Source organism: Brachyistius frenatus, unplaced genomic scaffold (assembly GCF_029030835.1).
Source record: "Brachyistius frenatus isolate BFR_SWC_R1_liver_20210118 unplaced genomic scaffold, ASM2903083v1 Contig_59, whole genome shotgun sequence".
Taxonomy (NCBI): Eukaryota; Metazoa; Chordata; class Actinopteri; family Embiotocidae; genus Brachyistius; species Brachyistius frenatus.
In genome coordinates, this window is record NW_027210658.1 from 280901 (window position 1) to 307055 (window position 26155).

The following is a 26155-nucleotide window of genomic DNA, read 5'->3' on the forward strand; positions in this document are numbered from 1 at the left end:
ACGGGTCGAACGTGACTGCATGAAACTGAAATACAGGATCGTTGTTATGAGAATTATTTTGTTGTCTAGTTATAAACCTTCTTCACAGTAGACATGTTAAGTGTCAGTGTAAGTCCAACACAAGTGCAGTAGGCTGCAGTCTGCATACCACGACGCTGAGTCACTTCCATGATGCTGGTTTTATGTACTTTGGCTCACATGGATAACTTACTGGAATCATATTTATGTTATGACAATGTTATTATTTATGCCCGTGTTTTCCTGCAATCGCAAATCAAACATCTGCTGCAGTAAAAAAGCTGTGATTGTTTACACAGACTGGATATGAAAGAGTTCGTAGCTTCAGAGTCTGGAAAACGGTTCCGGTGCAGAAGTGTCTTCAGCTGCAATACCAGTGAGTGCCACTAGAGGTCAGCTCCAAAAAGCCTCCGGCTCCACAGACTGCCATTCAACTTCTCTCATCAAATTCAAAGTGAATAAAATGTGTCCATCAGTTATCTCGGTGTTGTTAGCTAAAGTCACTCCTTCTTATTAGTTTTCTGGAGGTCCATCTGAAAATAATCCCTCATTCATTAGAAAAGAAGATTCAAAAAGACCTGTTTTGGGGGGCGTGTCTGTTTGATTGACAGGCCTGTGGTGCAGTCAGGTTACAGCTGTCGGTGGGTGGGACGTAGTATCGTCAGGTTTCCAATCAGATCAGTCAGATCCACCGCTGGCTCCTCCCCCAGCTTGTCCAAATATGGTCACTTCCTGCTCCAAACTGCCCCGAACTAGCAAAGATGGTGACGGACAGAATCTGAACTGGAGGATTCATAACGTTCACAAACCAACGATGACATCACTGATGGTTGAGCTTTCTTCAAATATTGCCTGTGATTTGCGACAGCTTCTATCAAATAAATAAAAGCTTAGCTAATATACTAATTTGTCAGTCATAAGGTGGTCTGACTCACCAGATGTAGTATGTTGGCATAAACCTGCCATTGGCCGACTATTTCAGTCGACATTCTCCTCATCTTCTGCTGTCTGTGCGTTACTGTTTTTCAAAAGACCCATCACAACAGGAAACAACAATGACAACAACAACGACCTCCAAGCAGCAACCTACACACTGAAACTGGCAAGTTTTTGACAAAGATGCATCCATTTTAATGCCGTGGCTCACCTTCCTCATGTTCCACACAAAATGACATTACGCTGCATGCTGGGCACAGTGCCGTCCAACAGGACGGGTTCAAAGAAATACAAACAAACACAAGCTTTTTTTTTTTTTTTTTAACCCTATAGCTGAAAGATATATGGGTGCAGCCAGCCTGTTTTGCAGCACCGACTTGGCTCGATGGAGATAGGTCTGGTCCAAAAGTAAACACAGCCTGGATTATCCAGTCGATTTATGTGGCAACCAGCCAGTCAAGTGCAGCGAAGTCCCGACGATCCACAATCAGAACGGACACAACAAGGAGAAGAACCAGGCGGCAGAATCCTGTACGTCTTCGAGTACGTCGGTAGCAGATGAAATGATATGCACTTTTAATAATTAATCGTATATTAGTTAATGTACCAATCAAAAACGACACTGAAAACAGCTTTCTGAATATGACCATTACCTGCTTCTCTCTATTCATATAATTTGGGTTCTAAGGCTATATAAGGTCAGAAATTGGTAAAAAAAAAAAAAAAAAAAAAAAATCATCCTAATTTCTTACACCTCTCAGGTGAAAATCAAAAACTCACTTTATCCTACAAAAAGTCAGATTTTCAATTTATGCTCTCCATATATCAGAGAAAAGCAGAAAATGCCCACATTTCCGACCGAAACCAGCAAATATTTAGCATTTTAGTTTGAAAATGTATTCAAACAATTAACCTCATCATCCCATGAAATTTCAACACATTCACTTGGTAGTTAATTCACATAATTTCGGCTAGTGCGATAATAATGGAGACTTTTTGAGACCAGAGCAGAAAAAGGAGAAAACATTTATGCAATCTGCAAAGAGCTTATCGTTATGATGTCAACCCTATATGAGTGAATATTGTACGTTCCTGCTCTCAAGACTGCACCGCTGCATTCACTGGGTTCAATCAGTGTTGATGAACTGCTCCTCAGCATACATTCAACTGACAAGCTACCCAGGCTACCTCTGCTGCAGTGTGTGTGTGTGTGTGTGTGTGTGTGTGTGTGTGTGTGTTTTGTTTGTGTGTGTGTGTGCAGCCCCCTCCTATCAGCACACCCGCATGCAGTTTATGAAGGATCCAAATTAGACCTGACACCCTAACCCCAACCCACTGTCCTTTATTTCTCTGCTCTAAAGCCTTTAATCCTCCTGGAGGTTCATCCTCCTGGACGCTGCTCCAGGTCGTCCTGCAGAGGAGGAGCACTGACACCCTGTGTGTGTGTGTGTGTGTGGGGGGGGGGGGGGGGGACCCTACTAAGAATATACACAGTCACTGTACCGCAATGGTGTTCTCACCTGTTAAACAGGGTTGAAAACAGGGCACAGCAATCAATAGAGGTTTTGGCAGGAGCAATAAAGCTGTGCCATTGTGCAGGAAATGATTCTTTTGTTTTGCGTGAGGGGATTAAGGTACTCGGCTGTGATGGCTTTAATGGAGAGGAGACATTGTGCCAAAATCTGAGAAAAATATTGAACAAAACACAATCTACATTCAAAAGAGAGCCTCTTCTTTGTCCAGTGCAAAAAGTAGATATTTTTTCCATCTGCCAGCCATCATATCGGCTCCACCTATAGGTCTCATTCAGGTTTGTAATTTCAGTAAACGTTACATTTTCACATAATGTAGAATCATATTTTTATTCATCATGACAACCATTGTTATATCCTGCATATTGATGTACTGTCGTGATGGCCCTGCCTTTTCACTCCTTCTATAGAGCACAATGTCAGGAAGAATGCTTAAAGAATCCCTATAATTTGTCTCCTATTTTTTTTTTTTTTACCTTTGATATATTAATATTATACTATGTATTTATATCCTCGGCTGCTAATATTGCTGCAGTCACCTAATTTAATTATCTGGATGAACAATGCTTTCCCTTTTTTCACCTACACCAGTCTTTTCTCTGGAATTACACTGAAGAAGAAGAAGGAGGTAGCAACATGCTGTCCACACTCCACAGGTTGTTAGAAACACAATGAAACCACCACAAAGGGAGCTGTGCCCTGTTGTCCCTGAATGCCACATGTGGGCAGAGAGGCACAAGTCGAGCCGAGCGAGCCAGATGTGTCCACGACCACCACCACCACCACCGTGATGGAGCAGCGGGCGAAAACAAAGCCGAGCGGAGGACTCCCTCCTCTGCGGGCAGCACGCACCGGAGCCGCGTCGGAACAACGTGTCAACACCCTTCAAACATCTTCCTGTCAGTTTGCATCCAACAGATATTAGATGTTCTCTTAAAACAATACGGTGCGGACGTGTTTGTTTGTGTGTGTTTGTGTGTGTGTGTGCGTGCGCGCGCGTGTCCAAACAGCAGCTCCGACCGTGTAACATGCCGCGTGCTGCAGTGAAAAGCGCTTCGGTGATAAAAAAATAAATTAAATAAAAAAATAAATTAAAAAAAAAAGACAGAAAATGAACCGCAGGAGTTGACTAACCTGCGGGTGTTGCTCCAAATATCCGCACCACCGGCACTTTCTTCACGTCGCTCTCCCTGAACGGAGAATAGCAGACGTCCAGGTCTTTGATGGGACTCGCCAGATAGTAATCTGCGGTGACGATGCGCACGGCGAACATGACTGCCGCGACCGAAAGGAGAGAGACCCGCCGACGGAAAAGCCCCAAAACTACTGGTAGGAGTCCATGCGATGCGGGGACCTCGGCGGCTGGTCGACACCAGCCAAAGGGGAGGCTGTCACGGCGGTAGAACCACGACAGAGCGGAGGGAAAGCCCGGTCGTGTCCCATGCAACAACAAAAAAAAGAAAAAGAAAAAAGAAAAAGGCGAACAAAGATCCCCGTGGCTCCCGCGCGCCCCGAGGTGCCGCCGCTGGTGTCCAGCTGCGGCCGCGAGGAGCTAGACGAGAAGGTGGCGGGTAATTATCCGGCGCTCCGCAGCTGTCTGGTCCATGTTGTACTTGAAATTGTGGTCGTCCCGTGATTTTAGCTCTCCGTGTGGTGTTTTTGTTTTCAGCCAGGAAGACGTTCCCCCCAAGGCTTCCGGTGTGGAGCGTTATCTTTCCAGAACTAGTCCCAGCCGGTCCCGGTGCATCCGACGAACCCTCGGTGCAGCGCTCTCTGCTTCCATAACAGGCTAGCCCACGTTAGCTAACCTATGAGAAAATATGAGCCAGTCAGAATGCAGAACAAATGTGCTTCCGGCTGAAAGTTTCAGAATAAAAGTCGTGTTGACGAGTCAAAAACCGCAGTGATACGATCCGCCAAAGAAAATAACTGGTTTATTTTGGAAGGCTCGGATCGGGCTCAGTTCTTTTACAGCCAGCAGTAACAGACCGAGACTCTGTTTCCACCTGGCCGACGATGTGTCCGGGTGACATCAGATCACTAGTGGCCAGCTACGGGTACCCTGTACTCAGGCGTGCACGCTCCTTAAGCCACACGTTCAGGTGTGATCTGCTCAGGACGCGCGTGGTCGCGTTCTCTCGCAGCTTGTGCGCGAGGCGTCCTCAACCTGTCCTGGACCACAGTGGGAGAAAGCCCACTCAGCTGAAGTCCTCTGCTGAAGCTACAAAAACGAGATGCAGCCCGTGTTTTGTACCTCGTGCTTGTTTACTTGTATTTTTTTTCGTGACGTAGCCTGAGTGTTGATTTGCATAAACAGCTGTGAAGCGACACCCGATCACGAGTGGTCACTGGAGCCGCACGCTGCTGCCAGGTGGGAGCTGGCGGCTTAAAGCTGGCCTTGTGATCTGATCACAGCGGGATGGGTTCCCGACACTGTGTGTCCATTTAAACGGCCTCGTTCCTGACATGCCACTTATGCCACATGTTCCCAGTATTATAATCAAGTTACACTTTGAGCCTGTTTGGAAACTGTACTTCTGTCATAAATAATGAAAGACAAGAAATCTCAGTTCGTAGAAAGCAGTGCATTTTCCCTTGGTGGGAGTACTAACAGCGAGCTCATCTCAAACAATACCGCACTAATGCAACACCGAGATTTCTTTGGAGGACTCTTATTTTCTAACTAAATGCACGTCCACTTTAAAACCGTACACAGACTTGTAAAACATTCAGTTGAGGCCTGCAACGTTTTCACCTCATTTGCCTTGGCAGCGCCAAAACGAGGATCGACCCGGATCAGAGAACTAGAGAGCATCCCTTTCCTCCTGTGTCTCTGGTTAGGAACATGTTATTTATTGGCTTAAATGTTTCCAGTGAGGAAAAAAAACAATCACCACACAAAAAGCATATAAAACAAGAAAACATCAAATCCATAAACAAACGATGCAGGAATATTTTAGGCAAGGTCAAAAAAATTCCAGAAAGAGAAATTGAGTTAGTTCCGCACGACCGACATCGAAAGTCTCTATGGTGTAATAAAGCATTTAAAGACAAAAAAAAAAAAAATACCATGAAGTACATTGAGATAAATTGGAGATCAACACTAATGTGCTCTAACTTTTAAACTATATATGTTTATTAGTGATAGAAGTGATTTATCATATGGTGAACCTTACTGTTCAGGCTCTGAGCTGCACTGACGACACCAACAACATGTCCTTGATGTTGTGTTTGTGAATTTGTGGGTTTAACAACCTTGTGAATGAGTTGTACTGTTGCATGTCAGCTACTCAGCACGCATACTAACGGGGAAGTTTGACATTTTGAGATATTGCTGCAGCACACAACCACCTATGAATCCACAACTCTTTGTCTTCCGTTACCGTCAAAACATTATTATTGAAGTTATAATGTGCTATTTATTGAGCTGCAGAGATGCCAGCAGAATTCACGTTGTCGTGTACTTTGGACTGAGCCACCTGTTTCACCGTTTCAACTAACGTCTGGCTCAACTCCTGGCACCCAAGTGAGTTTCCCAAAAATGTTGAACAATTCCTTAAAGGGAATTCCTTAAATTTGGAGAAAATGCACTTTGGTGCAGGGAGTTGAGCCAGAAGTTAGTTAGCTTAGCTTAGCATGACGAGGTAAAACAATGGGAAATAGGATGCTCATTATCCAACTGGAAAACCGACATCTCATCGAAGGGAATGTGGAGAAGGCAAAAGAATGAAGAAAATATAAATACGCATAATATACTAAATATACATTTTTAATGGCTCTTAAAAAAAAAAAAAAAGAGGAACAGAAGGTGAAACAATCACAACTAATAAAACAGTTTCACTCTTGCGTCATCAGAATTAATGCTGCTGCTGTCACCACCTGAAAACCACCTTCTTCTGTTTTTTTAAAGAACATCTTTTGGCGGACTTCCTCCCGTCCCGTGTGTTTCCACCATCAGGTGCTTCACTGGCAGTTTGCGTGATGCTTTTTTTTTTTTTTTTTTTCCTCTTCTCTCTCTCTCTCGCCTCCTCCACATCTTCAGGCTCCTCAGTATTCCTCTCAGCTTCCTCTAACAGCCTCTCCACGGCAGGCGGCAGCGCTGGATGTGCTGAGCTCACCGCTTTCTCCGCTCCAAACAGCTGGTTCGGTCCGGTTCATGCCGGGGACATCGCAGTCAACGACTCCCCGGTGATGGAAAACGGTTCATTAGCATTTTCATCTCGATGGAGAGGCAGCCTCCGTCGGCTGAAGTGTGCGCTGACCTTGAGTGAGAGGCCCGGTCCTCTTAATGAGCCAATCAGCGGGCGTCTGTTTGTGTTTGCCAGCAGCGTGCTTCAGGTCTACGAGCGCGCGTTTAACATCAGACTAATCCAGAAATATGGCACATGCCGTATTTAATGTCGTGTTTGGTGGCAGCTTTTTTTTTTTTTTTTTAATCCAGAATGCTTGACGGTGCACTGAGCGCATGGTTAGTATGGATGGCCCCGACGGGAGCGCAGCCCACATCGTAATGGGGGGAAAGTGCCATTTTCTGCTCAGATAACCATCTGTGTTTGAGGAGTTTCTCCCAGTGATGGTGATGGAGTTGAATTAAGGAGGACAGGAAGGGTTCCTCTTCATCACACAGGGAAGACTGAACATCTGGAGATGAAGACCATGAGCTGGGTCTAAGCCCCACATTAGTGTTTTTTTTTTTCCCTGTCCCTGCACATGTTTGAATGTATCGTATTTTTAAATGGGGAGATAAAGCATTCATTTTGGTAAAGGATTTGCACATTGATCAGAAATCAGCATCTTTTTCAGATAAATTAGGACATGAAGAGTTAAAATTTCTGCTGTTATGTTCAGAAGTGTTTTGATTTTAATGCTCTACTGTCTCATCTGATAAATAAAAAAATATATGTGGAGTGATGCGTTGGGCAGGGAAACGCCAGTCATTGTGTGGGATGAGGGATTAACAAGTAACAGCAGAGCTAAACTCGGCTAATATTTTATCGCACTGTAATCAGTGATAAATGTGCAGGAGGGAACAACACACACATTTGTTTCATTTCTGGAAGGACATTTTGACTGAGGAATGTCTGTTGTCATGTTCAGTTGTTCAGAACAAACCTTTTGTGCTTTTGTTAACTGTGATCACTGCTAAGAGACTCTGGAACCAAATTTGAATGCAACGGTTAAATGAAATCATCTCTTTTATGGAGAGAATCTGTTATATAAAGTCAGACTGTGAACATTTCTAACAAGACCTGCAGCCCGTTTAGACATGCAGGATAAGAACAAAGGACTTACATTCCCAATAAAATAAGAATTACCTTATTATTAAAGTCTTTTTTGCGTAACGTCATAACGTTTCTGACAATGGTATAAATGATCTGTTCTGTTTAGTTTGTTTGTTTCTGCTGGGGTGGGGTGGTTGTGTCTCTATGCATGCCAAAAAATGATCTAAATAAAACATTTGAGTGTGAACTTTCAAGCTCAGCTTTAAAGCATATTTGTGGTAAACATTTTTGACTGAGGACAACAAGCACCACAAGACTTCCTGGTGAGGAAAACATGGGAAATTAACGGTTTGTCTTGAATTAGGAGGAATTTAGTAGACATTTATTGGCAGTATAAGATATGTTCATAAAAAAAGAAAGAAAAAGAAACTTGAGATGAAACTACAGGGCTTCAGTTTCCTTTGTTGGTTTTTGGCCCTAAAATGGAAGTAAACTGTTCCTTTAAGTGTTTTACAGACACATCCCTCAATCACAGTGATACAGATTGGAAAATAAAGCTCCTTTTATGTCTCTGGTGATCCTTTTTTTGTAATCCTTTTCTGGAGCTTGATGACTCACCTCTGTTTAGTTGACTTCGGTGAAGCTCAGCAAAATAACAGAGAAAAGGATCCTTCTTTCCTCCTCTGACTGACAGCGGCTCATTTTTTTATGTGACCATGTAGATGTGTCCCATCCCCCTGAATGTAAAATGTACAAAAAGGAATTGACCAAAGAAAACCCAACAGAAATAATAACCTGAAAGCACCTCTCATTAGACATCAATCAAGGCTGTTTTGATCCCCCAAGGGCTCTGCAGCAGGCCTGTGTCTGGTTGTCATGGATATACTGTAGACGTGTAGGAAACAAATCCTAAAAGCAGCCACTAAAGGGAGTATATTTCTGTGTATCCAGGCCTTTTTTGGGGGGGAAATATCTGCATCTGGTTGCTGCAGACTCACCAGATAAGGCCAAGTCGAGTGGCACGCAAGTACTGGAACAATAGCAAACAGTGGATTTATTGGTGCTGGCTACAGCGTGTTGACAGAAAACACCCTCGTGCAGGAGCTGATAAAAGCCTGGAAATCAGCAGAGTTCCCTTCAAACACACACCAGTGTGAGCAAATCATCCTCCACGGCAGGTTTGGTAAACATGACCAACGAGTCTGAGCTCACCGACGGAGTGAAATGATGGAGTTCAGGGTGAGAACCTGACACAATGCTGCCTTATCAGGGAGTCCAACATGGATCGGGTTGGTTCTGCTGTCACAGGTCCTGTGTTTACCACACGGATACTCATCATCTCAGCCAAATATCTGCCAAAGTCAGATATCCTCATCACTTCATTAAAAGAGTGCATTTATGTTCAAGAAATATTAAAACGTCATGTTTGGAGTGGAGCTGGAGCTCTTGAATGTCATTGATAGGAACATGCTGCCACCTTCTGGTTAGATAAATCTCTTAAAAAGATGCACTGCAATGTGAAGCCCTGATATTGGGATTTATTAATAAACTGTTCAGTTTTAAAAAGCTTATACAAATTGATGAATAAAAATTACATGCAAATTATGCATTAATGAGCTCTGATCTGAAAATAGAAAAATAACATGTTTTTATTTGACATTTTTACTTTCTTATCGTGTCTGATGATTTCAAAACGGCATTTTAGAGCAGAATTGTAAAATGATTTACAAATATCATAATCTCACATTACATGTGTTCCCTGCTTTAATATTTTGTATTTCCATTTTTAAGATGTCTCTCTTTAAAGCTGGACTCAGGAATGTGTTTTGATTCATACACAAAGACCTGAATGTGTGATATAAACGTGGTCGCTCAGCGTGATAAAACCTGAAGAGAATTAGCATCCAATTCTGCAGGAATCCTCAGTGTGCTGCCTAAGATTAAACCCACAAAGAGGCAAGGGGAGCTCTGATGGGCCCTGAAGACAAATACGTCCTGTGTAAAATCAGACTTAACCAACATATCACATTGGATTTCATAGACTTTTAATAGCTCTGACTTTGATCATGTGTGATTAATGACAATTATCTGAGTTGGTTTCCATCTCTCATGCTATAATTAAGGAAGATGATTCAGCAGTATTCAGAATATGAACCGAGATCAATTGAATTATGAATCAGCACGTACGTCTGAAAACGAGCAACAAAAAGAAAACCCTTTCAAACGGAAGAGTTCAGTCGCAGTTACAGAGGCGTACCTACAGCGTGCTGAGTGAACCGTTTCCTTCACACTGCAGACGTTCAACACGTCCCTCCAGAGCCATCAGAGAGGACGAACCGTGAGGGTGAGGTCAGCTCCCTGATGCGGGATGATGTAGCGCTCCTCCCTCACCAGGCGCAGCAGCAGGTCCTGGGTGTCCTGAGGCCAGCGGTAGATCCTGGTGCTCTGCAGCCAGCTGGGAACGTGTCTCTGTAATGCACACAGTGTTTCATCAAAGTACAACCACTGTAACTCCAAACTGTTCTTAAGTACTTGAGTAAATGTACTTGGTTACTTCCCACCACTGAACCCTGGAGTTGAGTCATTCAGAGTCAGACCTTTTACTTCAGGCTTATTTCCATTCATCTCTTTGCAATGCATGTCTTCATTTCAGATTTTTCTTTGAGCATGCAGTAATTTCCTCTTTGTTTTTCTAATAAATCTCAAATTTAAAGTTGTCTAAGACTTTAAAGAAACAGCACGTCAGTAAAACAAGACAGAAAATAACTCAATAACTAGTGAAGATTTAAATGCTGCAGTTGGAGTCAACTCCCCATTTAAAGTGTTGGATTGTTGCACCTTTTCTCCAACAAAATTGCAATGAGTTCATTTCAGCATTAGGATTTGTTTTTGAAATGATTTAGTTTTAAATCTTTCACCCTCTCAAGGACATTTCAGGGACTTCATAATGTGCATAGTGGTTATAACCTTCGTTTGTTGGTGAAATGCTTGTATTTTATTTAAAAAAAAAATCAAAATCAAAATTTATCATTTTTAATGCAGCAATACAGCAACACTGATGGAAGAACATTTATAGTTTTAAGGTAACGCTGGTTCGACATGATACTTTTTTAAGCTAAAACAATATGTGCTGCTTAACGGAACAATATTACTGCATAATATTATAAATATTAGCGTTCAACACCTACATCTACCATCAGTTTAAGTTATTGCTATTATATTATCAAAGCTGACAGTAGAAATGTCAACTTGTCTGAGCAGGAAATCACAAGTGTTTCTGGCAACATCAAGAACGGCTCAGTGCTATTCAAGTGTCCCTTTACAGTGTGACAGTGAGCCAGCATGAACAACAGGACCCTGAAGGTGAAGCAGCTAAATGGAGTTCAATCATCATGCATGCTGTTATGTCAAAATGTATTGTATGAAAAAGAGCCACGTTGGACGTGGCTGCTGCACTGATCAGTGGAGGAGGTTTGAAATGATGTGCAGCACTATGGAACGGCTCAAGTTAAAGGTACAATTCATCCAACTCACAAAAACAATCGCTGTAGCCTCATGTGGTCTCCAAGCTGCAGAGGGAGCTGAATGAGGACCATGAAATGAGGCTAAAAGGTCTTTTTGTTTGTTTTTGAATCATTTCAGTGAAACTTTTCCTCTTCTTCTGTTGCGTGCTGTCCATTCTTACCTTTGTCGCATTGGGAAACAACACAGGAACCAGTCTGAAGTTCAGGCAGCCTTGCTGGATGAATTCATTTTGAATCTGTGCAAGTGGGAAAAGGCAATCAATATTTATACAGTAATAATAAACTCACAAAGTGCTTCACTCAATAATGTAGGCTAAAAATCAATCCATAGCTTCCTGTATCTCATCTTGTCGTGTTAAAATTAGGAGCATCTATGTGCCCATTGTTGTTGAACTGGTGCTAATGATCCACACTCTGAATGTCAACCTGGTATCATGGCAAAGCGTGAAATAGACACGCCCGTCCACTACAGCAAAACATGAGATAGCCAGGGGTTGGCCTCTCTAGGTGGGACAGCGTGAAATTTATACGCACGTAAAAGTAACGTAACGAAGGATCATATGAAAGGACAATGGAGATTTTTCAAATTTTTTGGCAAGTCTAGCCAGTAGGAAGGGCGGCCTGGTGTCATATGCAGGAGGTTTGAACCCAAGAGGTGATAACGTTGTTCTTGAGTTGTTTTTTTTGTTTCCTATTCCCAGCCCTGTTGTTTTTATAGTAACCCCAACCATGTTTTTTTTTTTTTTTTTTGTCACAAACCCCAACCATGTGTTTTTGGTAAAAGTTTCATTCTCCTGTAAGTCACATGGCTGTCCACATGCATTAGGTTTCATTTTCGTCCACCACAGCAAAACGTGAATAGCCACGCTTTGGCCCGTCTAGGCTGAGAGTTTCACGTTTTACTGGGCGTGTCTATTTCATGTTTTGCCATGATACCCGGTTGCTTAATGTACAGGTCTCACTGAGGCCTTCAGTGCAGTCTGAAAAAAGTAACGCACACCGGACAGACACAAAAGTGGAACCAAAGTAAATTTGTCTTTGTCTAACAATAAACTGCTCATTCATCATGATATATTCTTGACAATAAACAGAAGGATCATTGAACTGTGAATCAGTGAGCCGACAGGCTGCTTCAGCACCTGTGACACATCAACACCGAAGAAATGTGAGTTTGGGGACACTGAAAGGCGCTTCCCTGTTTTTAAGTCCCCCAGTAGCAGTGTAATGATGTCAGCAGGCCACAAGAGGGAAACGTTGCAACAAAATGTTTTCTCACCTGGTTGTGAATGTACTTGGTGTGCAGGCCGTGCTCGTCGTCTCCTCCTCCTCCCTCCACGTCCTCCTTGTACTTGGGGCTGATGACCACGATGATGAGCACCGATTTCTGTCAAATGACAACCTGCTGTCAGCTTCTGCAGAACAGACGAACCCTGCTCCGACTCATCTGTCACACTCACATCATTCAGAAAGCTGTCCATCCACTTGGTGATGCCCATTCTCCGGATGGGATTGTCAAATATGTCAATCTGTGAAAAGACACACAGAGTGTGAGTGTTTGAACGAAAAGTCTGATTGGGTCAGAGGTCGGTGAAGACGTGACAGGACTCACTGATGGTTTGAACCCCTGATCGGTCAGAAATCTGATGAAAGGGATGATGTCTTCGGCTGTGTCCACTGAATATGTGACGAAAACTTTCCCTGTCGACGAACAGTCAGTGAAACATCCTTAAAGTAGAGAAAACCAGCGCGTGCGTATGTTTCTTCGGGGAAACTGATGTGACTTACTGCACTCCTCAGGTAGGCTGATGGTCCTCCTCACCTCCCTCGTGACTCCTCCTGCACCTGCGGGGACGGAGCGGTCCACACTGACCTCATGCACCACGTCTCTGGGAGGTGGTGCAAACTGAGGCACAGACCCATGGGGGGCATATGGAGACCCTTCAAGTTGCAGCCTATGTTGGAGGGGATTCCTGTGGAGGGAAATAGTCAGAACCAATCAAGAGAGGGACTCATGACGCGTGTGGAAAGTATTATCGTGCTGAAAATCTTAGAATGACACACAGTTGTTGGCGGTGTTGAGGCTCCTGGTGCGACCATGCAGGGAAGTCCTGCTTGTAATGATAATAATTGTTTTTGTGACGGAACAGATTTGCTGGAGGACAGCCTGGATACGGTCTCAGACAGCTCGCCTGCATCGGACCTGTGGACAGATACGGAGGAGCACACATAAACCTCTCGTTTGGACGGTTTCCAGTTCAGCAGTAACGTGATGCAGATTCAACTGAGACACAACGAGCCGCTGCTAAACGACAGCGAACCCAGTGGTGGAGGCCACTTCAGGAACTTTATTGGTCACAGATGTCGCAATGACTCGACTGGTAAAGAATCCAGTTTTAGTCATTATTGTTTGTCCTACTTTCGGATCCTTAGAACATTTAGGTCTCTGAAGACAAATGAGATTTAGAAAATGTACTCAGTAATAGACAATATCTTAAAAAAAAACTGCATTTTCACACTCACAAAGTGACTAATTGTAATCTACTAATTATATCTACTAATAACAGCAGTTATAACATCAGGGCCACGGGACACTTAAAGCCTCCACTGAAAGATACACGAGTGAAACGCGTTATTAAGACAGTGTGACCGACCACAGTGGGTCTCAATGGAGGGTTTTCAAGACACTTCCGTAATCATCACGTGTATAAAACATAAGTTGTTGTCTGGTCCTTACATCCTAATGGGTGTCGACCTCATTTTGAAACTATTGGACCCCCTTTTAACCAATCAGCATTGACCACCACATACAGTGTCTATGCGTTTCAGTATCCATACTAACATACCGTTAGTATGCCAGAAAAAGATTCATTATGTCCCAATATAAGGTCTGTTAACTGTAGGATGCCAAAAGTACCAGGATGTACGACTACATCTGGTCGTTTTCTGCAGTTTGCAAGAAACGTCATCGCCTGCAGCCGCCCCGACGGGTCGCTGACTGGTTCTCCCCAAACCTTCATGTGAAAGTGTTTAGAAGTGTGTTTAGCTTCGCAGTTACTTGTAATAAAATGATGTGAATTCATTGTTTGGTAAAACTGCTAAAAACACTCTGTTGTGTTTTACAAAGGTAGATATTTTTTGGGCGGTCCTAATCGGAAAATAACTATTTACTGTTAAATAAATGTAGAGGAGTAGAAAGGGCAATATTTGCCTTTTCCATGCAGACGAGCCGAAGGGAACAGCGGAAGAGAATGGAAATAATCAAGTAAAGTACATCTTCAAGATTGAACTTAAGTAGTAGAGTAAATGTACTTTGGTACTTTCTACCACTGACCCTGACAGTGACAGCAGACACTATCACATTTCTCCTTTTACTGACCGGGCATGCGTGTTGCGGGGTATCGAGGTGCAAAGTGGTAGGAGTAGTTAACATCTGACATGAGTGGGAGGGGGGGCTCCAAGGACTCGGCCTCCTCCAACGAGCGGCCCCAGGGCGGGTTTGTGGGGCCCACAGAACCTCGGATGTGCTCAAACATGAGGTCCCGTTCATACAGAGGCTCCTGCTGTCGGAGTATGTGAGGCCAAACATCTGCAGGGTGGGGGGGCTTCGCATGTCCCGAGGGTGCCGCTGTTCGGGGCATGACGCGAGGTTCCGGAGCTGCTCCGGGTTCACACCGGCTGTCAGGGAGTCTACGCTGATCCACGCTGCGTGCTGTCTCCAGGGGGGGCTCACAGCCGCCGTCCTCTGGCCTCCGGATGGTCTGTGTATGTCCGCTACACTGCATGCAGGGGGGAAGCCAGGCAAAGTCCGGACCCCAGGATGTCATCCTCTCATCCATCTCAACAGGAATACTCTGATGTGAGCAAGGTCCTGACAGCGAGAGCCAAAAGAAGAACGTCACTTGGAGCAGATTTATTAACACCGAGAGCCTCACAAGGTTTTTCTTATTTCCTACCGTTGAATGAATCCATTTCACCAAGGAGCATCTGTGGCCTCTGGTGTGGTGAAAATGAAAGTAATGTGAGGAAGGACGAGTAATTTCAAAACAATGAGGAACATACAGGACAAAAACTTACACTACAACAACAGGCATGAAAAGAACTGCAGTTTCAAAGCCAAAATAAAAACTGTCCCTGTCACTGCTACTGAGACTGAAAACCATACAAGGAATAAAGACATGGGAAAGTATGAAGCTGAGCATAATAAGCTGTTCTTCCTGTTTCTCCCTGAAGCTGTGAAACACTAGGTGTACTTTTTCAGATGCATTGGAATGTAACACGATCGCTACAAACTAGTACAAAGGTCACAATCACTGATCTGCAGCCGTGTCAGCCACGTCTTCTTCAACCAACACAACCAGGCCAAAAGGCTCCCGACACTTTCTTCCCAACAAATTCCCAAAGAGAACAAAGCCAAACGTCCCAGTCGTCCCACACATACCTTCACTTCCCACTGCAGCACAAACCTGTTCTGAGCCGAACAGGAAACATTCCCACTGCTTCTTCCTGTCTCTATTATGCAAAGCTTGGAAGTCTCGTGACCGATTTATGCAAATACTGCGGGGCATCAAGGTGCAGGCTGCCAATCAGGTTACTTCTTCAGCGAGGCAGCTGCCCTGCAGCCAGACAGGCTACAGTGTTTGTCGGACTGGAAATGCATCATGTCTCCTTCCCACCGGACTTAATGTGCAGCTTGTGTTTTATGATCAACAGTTTTTGAGCAACTTTTGTCCATTTAACATGTTCACTTGCTTTTGTTTCACATCTGCACACATCTGGATGACTCCAAATCTACAAACATACCAAAGACTAACTTCCAGTGGCTCTTCATTTACTTTATTTAGGACCACAACGGCAATACCAACATGCAGATGGGTCAGTGAAAGATTGCTGCCTTTAAACCGGGTCGTCTTTTCTGTGTTCACCGGAAGAGTCCACATTGAGCTCCTCTCTTTTATGGCTCAGAAATGCTGGAGGCCAAGTTGATTTTTCATTGGAAGGTAAAGTAATATTTAATTTTAGTCGTACAGGATTTTTCTTTGTAGTTTAACAATACTTCTGAGGAAGATTTTGTTGTTTTTCCCTTTGTTTTACGTTAAATTATGAATTATTAAATTAAATTTGCCTTTGTAGCTTCTAGACGCCGTCCATGATGCGGTTACCTAGCGGTGTTCTCACCACTTAAGCTCCACCTGAAGGCAGCAAATGTTAGCACTATGTTGGTGTGTTATTACGCTAATATTTGCTTATTAGTACTATGCAGAAACAGAAGGGGGTTAGGGTTAATTCAAATTCCAAACATAATAATTATTCCAATTCATTTTGTGGGGAACGTGAATGTCTGAGTTAAACTTGATAGCTATCCAACAGTAAAGACCTCATCATTGTCATAGTGGCCGTACATATAAAAAAAAAAATTCCAGGAAATATCATACCCATCAGGATACATCATTTGGAAAAGATTAATTTAGTAGATGCTCAGATATTTTACTGAATATGTAACAACTTTGGCCAGCTGTTAGCATTATGCGTGTACTGTATATTATGTGTAAATAAATGTCGGGATCACCAAAGTTAGCAGGATTCATCCTCTGATGACCAAGATTCTCTGTCCAAAATTTCATGGCAATCCATGAAATAGTTGTTGAGATATTTCAGCCAACTGTTGGATATTAATGTCTCGAGAGCCAAAACGCTAGCACGGTTAAAAACAAGAGAAAATATTAAAACATAATATCAAATAAAAAAAATTAAAAACAAATTCTAAATTTATTTGTATAGAACATTTTAAAATACAACAAAGGTTGCCCAAAGTGCTGCACAGACAAACAGTCATGCATTGGAACAGATTGGCTCAATACAAATAAGTCACATCAAAGTCAAGACTAACTAACACAAACCACACAGAAGTACCAAGTAGAGATCAAAGCGGATAGGCCAGTGAAAATAAATAGGTTTTTAAACAGCTTTTGAACATTGGTAAAGTGGATGACAATCTAATATAAAGAGGAAGGTTGTTCCAGAGCTGAGGAGCTGCAACAGAGAAGGACCGGTTGGGCCGGGTCGTCATTTTACATCTAGGAACAACTAGAAACTGTTGGTGGAGAGACCCGAGTGAGCGCGGCGGGATGTGTCACACTTAAATGTTTCAGATCATCAAATAAATTTAAATATTAGTCAAAGATAACACAAAATGCAGTTTTTAAATGAAGGTTTTTATTATGAAGGGAGAAAAAAAAAAATCCAAACCCACATGGCCCTGTGTGAAAAAGTGTTTGCCCCCTAAACCTAATAACTGGTTGGGCCACCCTTAGCAGCAACAACTGCAATCAAGTGTTTGCGATAACTTGTAATGAGTTTTTTACAGCTGTGGAGGAATTTTGGCCGACTCGTCTTTCCAGAGTTGTTGTAATTCAGCCACATTGGAGGGGTTTCCAGCACCAACCGCCTTTTTAAGGTCATGCCACAGCATCTCAATAGGATTCAAGTCAGGACTTTGACTAGGCCACTCCAAAGTCTTCATTTGGTTTTTCTTCAGCCATTCAGAGGTGGACTTGCTGGTGTGTTTTGGATCATTGTCCTGCTGCAGAACCCAAGTTGGCTTCAGCTTGAGGTCACGAACAGACGGCCGGACATTCTCCTTCAGGATCTTTTTGGTAGACAGTAGAATTCATGGTTCTATTTATCACAGCAAGTCTTCCAGGTCCTGAAGCAGCAAAACAGCCCCAGACCATCACACTACCACCACCATATTTTACTGTTGGTATGATGTTCTTTTTCTGAAATGCGGTGTAACTTTTACGCCAGATGTAATGGGACACAAACCTTCCAAAAAGTTCAACTTTTGTCTCATCAGTCCACAGAGTATTTTCCCAAAAGTCTTGGGGATCATCAAGATGTTTTCTGGCAAAAATGAGACGAGCCTTAATGTTCTTTTTGCTCAGCAGTGGTTTTCGTCTTGGAACTCTGCCATGCAGCCATTTTTGCCCAGTCTCTTTCTTATGGTGGAGTCATGAACACTGACCTTAACTGAGGCAAGTGAGGCCTGCAGTTCTTTGGATGTTGTTGTGGGGTCTTTTGTGACCTCTCGGATGAGTCGTCGCTGTGCTCTCGGGGTAATTTTGGTCGGCCGGCCACTCCTGGGAAGGTTCACCACTGTTCCATGTTTTCTCCATTTGTGGATAATGGCTCTCACTGTGGTTTCCCTGGAGTCCCAAAGCTTTAGAAATGGCTTCATAACCTTTTCCAGACTGATAGATCTCAATTACTTTCTTTCTCATTTGTTCCTGAATTTCTTTGGATCTCGGCATGATGTCTTGCTTTTGAGGATCCTTTGGTCGACTTCACTTTGTCAGGCAGGTCCTATTTAAGTGATTTCTTGATTGAGAACAGGTGTGGCAGTAATCAGGCCTGGGTGTGGCTAGAGAAATTGAACTCGGGTGTGATAAACCACAGTTAAATTATGTTTTAACAGGAGGGGGCAAACACTTTTTCACACAGGGCCATGTGGGTTTGGATTTTTTTCTCCCTTAATAATAAAAACCTTCATTTAAAAACTGCATTTTGTGTTTGCTTGTGTTATGTTTGACTAATATTTAAATTTGTTTGATGATCTGAAACATTTAAGTGTGACAAACATGCAAATAAAATTGGAAATCAGGAAGGGGGCAAACACTTTTTCACACCACTGTACTTATCTGCCTGCTGCTGAAGATTGTTTCTATTGTCACATTTACGACGTCTAATTTACGACGTCTCTGTGTCCATATCTTTTGACCTACAACTGAACTCAGTATTATCTACAAAATCAGATACAGAGGAAATGAGGGTGACTGTCAACTGTTTGTCACTGTATAAAAGTTGTCCTGTGGAGGAGTGACGTTGAGCAATCCTGGACATCTTTCTTCGAGTGTACATGTATTTGCTCCTTCTTGCAAAAATAAATGTCTGATATATTTGATTTTGAATCCAGCCTCTGAGTAATTTTTCTAACACAAACACTGGAATTAAACGACATGTCAAAGTGAACAAAGAACACTCATCGAACATACTTACGCACACTGAACCTCCAGGAAAAACCACTGTATGAACAACACTGATGAAGAGCATCGTGCTCCAAACCTCACTGATGTTGGTGTTAATAAATAAACTGCATCGATGCTCTGAGTGCGCCTACTTTATTTTACAACCATTAATTAAATGACAGAAGCTGCTTGCCTGAACTTTCTGAGTAAATGATTCATCGTCCCAACTCGGACTCTTTTCGATTGTTTCATTTTCATGTGTAATTTAATTCAATTGAAATTAACTCGAGTTGCATTTTAGAGAGAAAAGAAACTACAACATCGAGAACGTGTGAAAACATTTTATTCAATCATTGGAAAAATAAACAAACTTAATAACTGAGTGCAACCTTCTTTAATCATACTTTTTTTTTTTTTATTCTTGTCTATTTTAAATAAAAGCAGCGAGAGAGGAGGGAGATGCGAGCAGGAGCAGGGGGAGGATAGAGAGCTCCTTTAGTTCAGTACCGCAAACCAGCTGAGTAGATAAAAAGATAAAAAAATGGTTACCTCTTTACATATCATTTAATTGCAATTCATTTGTAGTTATCTTGAGTGCCTTTTATATTTTATAGCTCAGATTGGCTGCGTCAACTTTCTGAATCACATCCAATTCAAGAGACAGTGTTGCATTAAAAAATATACTGTTTTAATAATTTATGCAAGTGGAATTAAATACGTAGAGCATCCACCAGACCCGTGTGTGATTTTGGACCGGTCTGCCCACTGAAGCCACAAAAACAGCACAAATTCAGACTTGGTCGGAGCTGGAGGACGGAGCAGACGTTAGAAGTTCAGTCACCGGCGCATCTTTAACAACACACCCTGACGTTCTGCCCATCTGGGAGCAGCCGGGTTCACCTTCCTCAGCGCAAGTGTTGAAAACAGCGCACCGAGATACAAATGCACCGGAAAATGCTCTACACCTTCGTTGTGCCAGGAAGGAAAATAAGGCCCCGAGTGTGTCTGCCGACAACGACCGTGAAATGCAGCAAAAAGGACTAATGAATCAATGCTGTTTGGTAAAGACAGAGAACACGTTCATGGTGGTGTGCGTGGGGAGAGTTCCCAGCTCACGTCCCTTTGCCTTACACGTCACAACCCGGACGAGCTCCTGCTGGAAGCGCCGGCTGACCATGCAGTAGAGCAGGAAGTTGGTGGTGGAGTTGAGGTTCTGCAGCATGTTGGCCAAGTCCCCGGCCACGTTGATGGGAATTCTGTAGTCATTCCTGTTGAAGTTCTCATTGTTGTACTCGGTCCTCAGGATGCAGTAGGTGACAAAGCGAGGCAGGCTGAGGACAACGAAGGCTGTGGAGACGGTGCCCAGCAGCAGAATGGTCCTCTTCAACATGCCCCTGGTGCTCCTGCCCTGCATGACGCGGCGCTCCTCCTTGCTAAAAAGCCGGCTGGCGCGGCACAGATGATACCCAATGAGGTAGTTAAAGACGATGACCAACACGATGGGGAAGCCTCCGGAGAGGAAGGTAGTTATCCACACGATAACAGTGGAGTAGGCCTCATCGCGGTATCGACACCTGGGCAGCGTCACGTTCTGTCCGTCCACGTTGAAGTTGACATGTGTGACGTTGTTGATCCAGCCCAGAGGCACCGACACCAGGTGGGACACCAGCACGATAGCCACGCAGGTCAGTTTAGTGACCCGGGCCTGGGAGAAGTGCTGTTTGGCAGCTGTGCTGCGGAGGGCGAGGTAGCGCTCGACGGTGAACATCACCACAATCCAGGAGGAGCTGTAGAGAGAGCCATACTGCAGGAATCCCAGAATGCCACACCAGGGGTGGGAGTGCCAGAACGGCTGCAGCATCCAGAAGGTGAGCGTGAGGTCAATGAGGATTACCCACACCAGGTAGAGGGTGTCCACTATGGCCAGGCAGCTCAGGTAAATGATGGCTGTGTTGGACATCCCACATTTACGGAAACAGATCATGTAGAATGTGAAGATGTTTGCTGGAAGGAGAGACAGAAAAAAAAAAAAAAAAAAAAAAAAGCTCATTGACAGGTTTGACTTATTCTGAGCTGAGAATATATCATATTGAACACATCCAGCAGACACAGAGCAACGTCATCTCTGATTTGATGTGCACCAACTCCCCGAATGATCAAGTTGGAAATTTGACCCGCTGTTTGTCACTTTTTAGCATAAATATCAGCTGCCTGATGATAATGAGGTTGATTTGAGTGAAACCAAAACAATGAGCTCAAAGAGGCTAAAAGGCTCCAAAGAGTGAAAAAGGGGATTCTATGTGTTCTTATTACTTTGGACAACCACTTTCACTTTAGATCTGTTATATTAAATTCATAACATGAATTTATAGTTTTATAGAAACTGCTAGCCTGCTATGTAAGAACCAAGCAGCAACCAGCAGTGAGGTCATCAACCATCAGTGATGTCATCATCCATCAGTGATGTCATCAACCATCAGTGATGTCATCGTTGGTTTGTGAACGTTATGAAGCCTCCAGTTCAGATTCTGTCCGTCACCATCTTTGCTAGTTCGGAGCGGTTTGGAGCAGGAAGTAACTATATTTGGACGAGCTGGGGGAGGAGCCAGCGGTGGATCTGACTGATCTGATTGGAAACCTGACGATACTACATCCCGCCCACCGATAGCTGTAACCTGACTGCACCACAGGCCTGTCAATCAAACAGACACGCCTCCAAAAACAGGTCTTCTTGAACCTTCTAATGAATGAGGGATTATTTTCAGATGGACCTCCAGAAAACTAATAAGAAGGAGTGACTTTAGCTAACAACACCAAGATAACTGATGGACACATTTTATTCACTTTGGATTTGATGAGAGAAGTTGAATGGGAGTCTATGGAGCCGGAGGCTTTTTGGAGCCGACCTCTAGTGGCACTCGGTGGTATTGCAGCGGAAGACACTTCTGCATCGGAAATTTTCTACAATATACCTTGTTGCACTTTGGTGCTGATTATCCCTGATGAAACCTGTGCAAGTATGAAAAGCCAAACATTATACAAACCTGGAATACCCATGATGCAAAGTAGCGGGTAGTAGATCTTCTGAACAGTGACGAAGACGTTGACGTTGGCGTTGACTCCCTCCATGATTAGTCCACTACTCACATGCTAAAACCTGCAATAAAGCAATAAGAAGTACTCTGAACAAACAGTGATGAAGGGCGGCGTAGCAGAGTCGAGCTTTTTCTGACATGGAATGACTAATTGAAGATATTCAGGTGAAAACAGCATCATATTTGAAGTTGATAAAACCTGCAGCTGTTTTGCAGAAGTTTGTTTTTATTTTTGTTTGACTGTTTGAACCTGTATGAATATACAGCCGTAATAGACGTTGCAATAACAACAGGAACTTGATTGTGCTCCAACGTTAAACTGGACCATTCAGCTGACGATGACACAAGTTAACGCTGGATGAACGCTCTATGTACAAAGTCACGTTTTCTTTTGTACCTGCCTGGAAAATGTCCCGTTACATAATAACATCAGGTTCCTCAGCCAGTTATCGCGATCACGCAGGTTTCCACAGAGCTCTGCTTCGTTCACCTGTTTTTAAAATTTTTTTTTTTACCGTTCACAGTTCGTATAAATAATCTGGTTTCATACAGGCTAATTATCTTCACCTGCGTGACTTCAGCAGTCTTCAACATTAAAATGGATGAAATGAGACGTACCTGGTGTGTGTGTGTGTGGGGGGGGAGCTCTGTGCTGTTCCTTGATGCTATCCGGGGCTCTGTCACAGAGGTGCATCCCAGCCGGTTCTGGCTCCACACGGAGAAGACGCTCGATAAGGAGCGACGGGTGAGAGCGCTCCAGCTGCTGCTGCTCCTATAAACCTTCAGGAGGAGGGAGTGACGTCACCTGACAGACATCTGATCTCAACGCTATATTATTACTAAACAGTTGATGACAGCTGCTGAAGGCAAACCGTGAAACTAAATTCAGAATGAGCACAAGTCTTTACAGTGAGCAAATAGATTTTTTTTTTTTGTCCAAGATTGTTTGTTATGTGTTTTGGATGAGAGCCTATCGGCAACGAGCAGCGCGTCCCCTTATTGATCCGAGGATCGATTCTTTCCGCAGGACACAGGTTTTGTGTCTTTTTCCCCCCCCGGTGGACAGCTGCACGTAAAACCAAAGTTACACGATGAACAAAAGGTTTCAGGGGCAATAACAAAACACTGAAATCCAACTCTTCCGCCGGTTTGGATAAGTTGAAGCTCCGTCTGTGGAAAGAAACAAGATTGCTACATAAAAGCCAGCTGTTGCAGAGGAAACAGAGTTTTCTGTAAATGAACATTGAAGACCTCAAACCCAGTAAAAAAAACAATGTGTTCACCAATATCCAAAAGTATAACTTCTGTTCACTTCATCGGAATCTCTTCGGTAAAGACCTCCAGCTAATAATAAAGTCCTAACAGGGCAGAGTGCCCCGCATCCCCGAGGACCCCCAAGAAGTCCCAGGTTCAAGTGGGCTTTGGGGATTTCTTAAACTGCAGGTTCATTAGGAATAATTGCACCACCAAACCGCATTAAAATCTCGCCAACGTTGTAGTCCTGTGCCAACATCTCGTCATTGTGAGATGTTAGGTTTGAGTGGTGGTGGGAGGTCAGTGGTGGCATCACTCTCGCCAATCAACAAACCTACGGTACCATCAAAATGCTTATTTATCAACTGTAGTAGATTTAGGCCTGTGTGCAAACATGCAGATGTTAGCGTCTGAGAAGTGAAGCCACTGTGAAAGTGCCGTAAACTGCAGTACTACAGAGGACCACTAGAGGTGGAAAAAAAAACAAAAAAACAACCTGAAATATTAATTTGATAACATTTTTCTACAAGTCATTATGATGTCAGTTAAATTCAAGTCATTCTGTTCTGGTGGTCCGTCGAAAAACCAAACCTGACACACACACACACACACACACACACACACACACACACACACACACACACACACACACACACACACACACACACACACACACACACACACACACACACACACACACACACACACATCCTAAAGCATGTGACGGTTGAAGCACACAAAACATTTACATGTTTAAAATAAGTGTCTTTGAAAAAGAGTGTAAAATGTTTATTGGTCTTTTCTGAATTCCAAACGCCAAATTACTGAATTAACAAAACAAGTAATGTTAAAAAAAAAAGGAAATTAAACAATACAAAGGAGGGAAGGAAGTTAGCGACACTTAAAAACCATTTAGTTGTACAACTGAAAAATGAAAGGTTTCAAATGGCCACAAAAGCATCTGCATTAAGACCAGCTCAGATTCATTTTCAACTTGTTACACATTCAAACCTTTAACTTCTTTAATTGTCACCTGATTTGGCCCCATGAGCTGACTGGTGAAGGATCACTTAAAAAGGTTAAATAAAAATGTACTCTGTAAAAAGACTCAAATACTGATAGAATATAACCATTTCATAACATAAAAAAAAGGAGGTAAGGTGGTCTGGGTTCAGCTGCAGACCGGCGGCCCCCCGCGCAGGCTGAAAGTGGAGGACGAGCAGAAAATGAAGTGAAAAGTGAAAAGCCGCTGTTCGTATCAGGACAATGAGAGGAATGACGGCTCAAATAGAAATACACACTATTCTTAAATAAACTGCTTGCTTTCCTTCCAGCTAAAATAAAAAACAACACTTGTGGCAGAAAGACTAGAAATATGTCCACCAAAATATTTCTCAAATAAGCGAGGAGGGATATGTTGAAAATCCTCTCATGCTCGGCTCTGATTGACAAAATGTGACGTAATATTTGTAAAAGAAGCAGCAGGAGCCGAACAACGAGCACTCGGAGGAAAAAGAAAGGAAGCTGATCGGAGGACTGCGTCGCGCTCGTCTGAAGAAGCCTCTGCGATAACACACAGAACTGAAACGTCCAGAGTAAAGCGGTGATCTGGGGTGAACTTTCTTCCGACATAATAATGAAAGAAAATATATATCGAGGCCTCCAATTTATTCTCTAGAAAATAAGACAGCAGCTACAGTATACTACACGTACAGATTACCTGTGCCTGCCGGGGTGCTCGTCTTCCCTCGCCTCTTTTACCTTTAATATTATTTTTGTGCAGGAGAAAATAAAATCTTGAATGGAAGCAGACAAACTAAAACAAGCTTTTTCTTATTTACATTGAATACAGGTATTTCAATTGCATTAGCAGGACCCCAGTTCCCTCCGTCCATCCTCCATCCCATTACCTTCCCTAATTATCGCATTTGCAGAGTTCGGACACTAGGGGGCGTGTCAGAGACTGTGGGTGGTGGTTTGAGGGGTTGGTGTGGGAACTGAAATGCTTGAGTTGAGCTGAGGAAGCTGTACAGATCCCTAAAATAAAAAGGCCCGGCTGGGAAGGCTCCAGAGTTTTTTTTTTTTTTTAACAGCACTGCTCGGGCCAGTCCTGCCCCAAAGAGCTGACCCCGAGCCCCAGAGGAAGAGAGAGAGAGAGAGAGGGAGGGGGGAAGTGTTGTGGGGGGAGAAAGGGGGTTTAGAGGTTGTCCCCGGGCTGGTACTGAGGCTCAGTGGCTGTGAAGTAGTCCTCCAAGAAGGCCTGCAGGTACTCGAAGGTGGGCCGCTCCTCGGCGTCCTTCTTCCAGCACTGCAGCATCAGCTCGTGCAACGAGATGGGGCAGTCCTGGGGGCAGGGCATCCTGTAGCCCCGCTCCACCTGCTCCAGCACCTCGCGGTTGTTCATGCCTGAAAATCAAACGCACGCAGGAGGTGAGCAAGAGCAACCAGATGCTCTTCAACAGATCAATAGGACAGCGGAGCTCCAGGGAGACCAAACACTTTGATTCAGCCCTGGTGACGTTCAGCGCAAGCAGCTGGTGGATCCGGATCATT

General features: G+C 43.5%; 4 protein-coding genes and 1 long non-coding RNA gene across 15 annotated transcripts in view; 1 reads left to right on the top strand and 4 right to left on the bottom strand.

The window, feature by feature from the left end:
* Positions 1–3773, bottom strand: part of rev3l (REV3 like, DNA directed polymerase zeta catalytic subunit) — a 68600-nt gene extending 64827 nt beyond the window's left edge. For all 4 annotated transcript variants that reach the window (XM_069705789.1, XM_069705788.1, XM_069705787.1 and 1 more), the window contains exon 1: positions 3621–3773. In XM_069705789.1, coding sequence (XP_069561890.1) covers positions 3621–3759 — 139 coding nt within the window. In that variant the 5' untranslated portion in view covers positions 3760–3773. The remainder of the gene's footprint in view (positions 1–3620) is intronic.
* Positions 3774–3967: 194 nt separating this feature from the next.
* Positions 3968–4384, top strand: LOC138625107 (uncharacterized). Its single transcript, XR_011311208.1, has 2 exons — positions 3968–4057; positions 4156–4384. It is a non-coding gene; the product is annotated as an uncharacterized lncRNA (long non-coding RNA).
* A 5352-nt stretch (positions 4385–9736) lies between these two features.
* traf3ip2a (TRAF3 interacting protein 2a) lies at positions 9737–15730 on the bottom strand. Its single transcript, XM_069705778.1, has 10 exons — positions 15671–15730; positions 15186–15225; positions 14609–15100; positions 13294–13432; positions 13018–13202; positions 12842–12930; positions 12690–12758; positions 12509–12616; positions 11394–11468; positions 9737–10177 (listed from the first exon to the last, which is right to left on the bottom strand). The coding sequence occupies exons 2-10, from the start codon at positions 15214–15216 to the stop codon at positions 10031–10033; spliced, it is 1335 nt and encodes a 444-aa protein (XP_069561879.1). The 5' UTR covers positions 15217–15225; positions 15671–15730; the 3' UTR covers positions 9737–10030.
* Positions 15731–19080: 3350 nt separating this feature from the next.
* On the bottom strand, positions 19081–23054 carry LOC138625164 (probable G-protein coupled receptor 139). Its single transcript, XM_069705901.1, has 3 exons — positions 22746–23054; positions 22298–22410; positions 19081–21257 (listed from the first exon to the last, which is right to left on the bottom strand). The coding sequence occupies exons 2-3, from the start codon at positions 22380–22382 to the stop codon at positions 20302–20304; spliced, it is 1041 nt and encodes a 346-aa protein (XP_069562002.1). The 5' UTR covers positions 22383–22410; positions 22746–23054; the 3' UTR covers positions 19081–20301.
* A 1322-nt stretch (positions 23055–24376) lies between these two features.
* Positions 24377–26155, bottom strand: part of fynb (FYN proto-oncogene, Src family tyrosine kinase b) — a 74225-nt gene continuing 72446 nt past the window's right edge. For all 8 annotated transcript variants that reach the window (XM_069705807.1, XM_069705804.1, XM_069705801.1 and 5 more), the window contains one exon: positions 24377–26008. In XM_069705807.1, coding sequence (XP_069561908.1) covers positions 25800–26008 — 209 coding nt within the window. In that variant the 3' untranslated portion in view covers positions 24377–25799. The remainder of the gene's footprint in view (positions 26009–26155) is intronic.

Coding starts and splice junctions, on each gene's coding strand:
- traf3ip2a (XM_069705778.1), bottom strand. CDS start 15,216: ATGCTCCTTGGTGAAATGGATTCATTCAACG. Junction 12,759..12,841: donor ATCAGGGGTTCAAACCATCA/GTGAGTCCTGTC, acceptor GTCTTTTCACAG/ATTGACATATTTGACAATCC. Junction 10,178..11,393: donor TGTTTCCCAATGCGACAAAG/GTAAGAATGGAC, acceptor TGTGCATTACAG/AGACACGTTCCCAGCTGGCT.
- LOC138625164 (XM_069705901.1), bottom strand. CDS start 22,382: ATGGAGGGAGTCAACGCCAACGTCAACGTCTTCGTCACTGTTCAGAAG. Junction 21,258..22,297: donor TTGCATCATGGGTATTCCAG/GTTTGTATAATG, acceptor CTCTCCTTCCAG/CAAACATCTTCACATTCTAC.